Source organism: Olea europaea, unplaced genomic scaffold, assembly GCF_002742605.1.
Source record: "Olea europaea var. sylvestris unplaced genomic scaffold, O_europaea_v1 scaffold20358, whole genome shotgun sequence".
NCBI lineage: Eukaryota > Viridiplantae > Streptophyta > Magnoliopsida > Lamiales > Oleaceae > Olea > Olea europaea.
Window position 1 is genome coordinate 71 of NW_019238259.1, and position 1,864 is coordinate 1,934.

Consider the following 1,864-nt stretch of genomic DNA (forward strand, 5'->3'; position numbering starts at 1 on the left):
GAGATTTTTTACTCCAAAAAATTGATTTTTTGATCGTTATTTCACTATTCCAACAGTAATTTTTGACTTCTTCTCTCACACGTGGATCCCACTTTTCTTCTAATGGTTAAAAAATCAATTCTCAAAATCCCTTCCAAACAGGGCCTAGGTATGTATTATTTTCTTTTTCTTCACAAATCTGAAATCTGGAATTTTTGTTTTAAAATTATAGTCCTCAACTAAGATTTTTATGGATTTTAAAATATTATAAATCCTAATGAATATCATAGATTTGAATTGATTTCCACAAATTACATAAAAATCTCATCAAATGTAGTGAAATTTCAAAAGATTTAGGTTATATATATTTTCAAACTTAAAGTCCATCCAAATCTTTTAAAATTTATCTATTAATGAAATCTTTATAAATCTACCAGTTATTGAGAATATCTAAATTTTAAATAATTTTTTTGAATTTCATTAAAATCTTAATTGGGATACCTAAATTTTAATGGATTTCATTAAAAATCTTAATTGAGAACACGTAAATTTAAAATGATTTTTAAAATTCAGTACATTCTCAATTGAGGACGCTTTAGTGTATATATATCCTTCTACCTATTGGACATGCTATCAAAAATCCCCTACCTTTTAAAAAAGGCTCAAAACGTCCTCGTTTGAAACATTTAGTATGGAATACTCCCTGTCATAATGTCACAGAGAGAGAGAGAGAGAGAGAGAGAGAGAGAGAGAGAGAGAGAGAGAGAGCCATAAATAATGAGAAATGCCACAAGTATATTTTAACAGATTTTATAAAATCTGGTAAAAAAAAAAAATCTGTAATTGCAGAACAATTCATAAATAATTTAAGAATCTATCTGTTTCCGATTATTTTAATACCAAAATAAATTTTTTGACCATTATTTGACAGGCATATGGGTTCTATTGTGAGATAAAAAGTCAACAAAAGCTGCTGCTTGCAATGGTCCAAAATGCAATTAAAATGAGCCAAAAAAACCTAAAATAGACGGGGGCTAAACATTCTTTTAAAATTTTACATTTTAACAATTAGAAAACAGATTCAATGACATTTATTGCATGTCAAAAATGGGCTTCTAGCAATGTGGTGACTTCAGAAACAACACGAGATTAGAAATATCCTTTTTTAATTGCTTCTTCCAACTCTCGAAATTCCCAGGCATCATCTGCTGAATGAATTCCTGATAGACGGAGAGAACATAATTTAGCCTAAATTATGATCCATGAACTAAGATAACACAAGTCTGAATGAATTGCCCTGTGTTGTCAATTGTAATTCAAAAATAAAACTTTATTTATGTCGACAATTTCGAGCACCATCCATTTTCATTTGCATAATTTATCCCCTTATAACTACATGTCCTCTAAGCAAAACTTGTTTCACAGGACAATGGATAAGTTTAAATTGAGTATAAAGCCCTTACCAATTGAATCTCGGCGTAAAGCTATCAAGTGTGCACAGCTGCAAGAGGAAAAGTGTATTTTCCAGTTAGATTCTATCACAATTGGCTCTCCTCTTTATGAAGAAATTATTGCATTATTCTTCAAGCTCTTTCAGATAGTAAGATATGGGAACCTGATTAGAACAATATGGTTTAATATATCTACCTTCCCAGAGCCTTTCCAAAATCAGCACAGAGAGATCGAATATATGTCCCTTTTGAGCAGGTCACCCGGAAAATAACATTTTGTCTGTCATCTAAACTTCGTTCAACACTGAACTCGAATATTGAAATCCGTCGTGGCGAAAGTTCAATGCTTTCTCCTTTTCTAGCTTTCTCATACATCCTTTCTCCACCGACCTATTATATGGAGAAATGTCATGCCATCTATAAAATGCTATTCT

At 31.0% G+C, this 1,864-nt stretch overlaps 1 protein-coding gene across 1 annotated transcript; it reads right to left on the reverse strand.

Moving 5' to 3' along the window:
- Positions 1-953: 953 nt before the first annotated feature.
- Positions 954-1,844, reverse strand: LOC111379794 (tRNA pseudouridine synthase B-like). The gene is made up of 3 exons (XM_023003234.1): positions 1,627-1,844; positions 1,443-1,480; positions 954-1,199 (listed from the first exon to the last, which is right to left on the reverse strand). Exons 1-3 carry the CDS (start codon positions 1,803-1,805, stop codon positions 1,129-1,131), a joined length of 288 nt encoding a protein of 95 aa, XP_022859002.1. The 5' UTR covers positions 1,806-1,844; the 3' UTR covers positions 954-1,128.
- Between the last annotated feature and the right edge of the window lie 20 nt (positions 1,845-1,864).

Excerpts from the sequence above, each read along its gene's own strand:
- LOC111379794 (XM_023003234.1), bottom strand. The coding sequence starts at position 1,805 with ATGTATGAGAAAGCTAGAAAAGGAGAAAGCATTGAACTTTCGCCACGA. Across the intron at positions 1,481-1,626 it reads TTTGGAAAGGCTCTGGGAAG|CTGTGCACACTTGATAGCTT; the intron begins GTAGATATATTA and ends TTCCTCTTGCAG. Across the intron at positions 1,200-1,442 it reads TTTACGCCGAGATTCAATTG|GAATTCATTCAGCAGATGAT; the intron begins GTAAGGGCTTTA and ends TCCGTCTATCAG.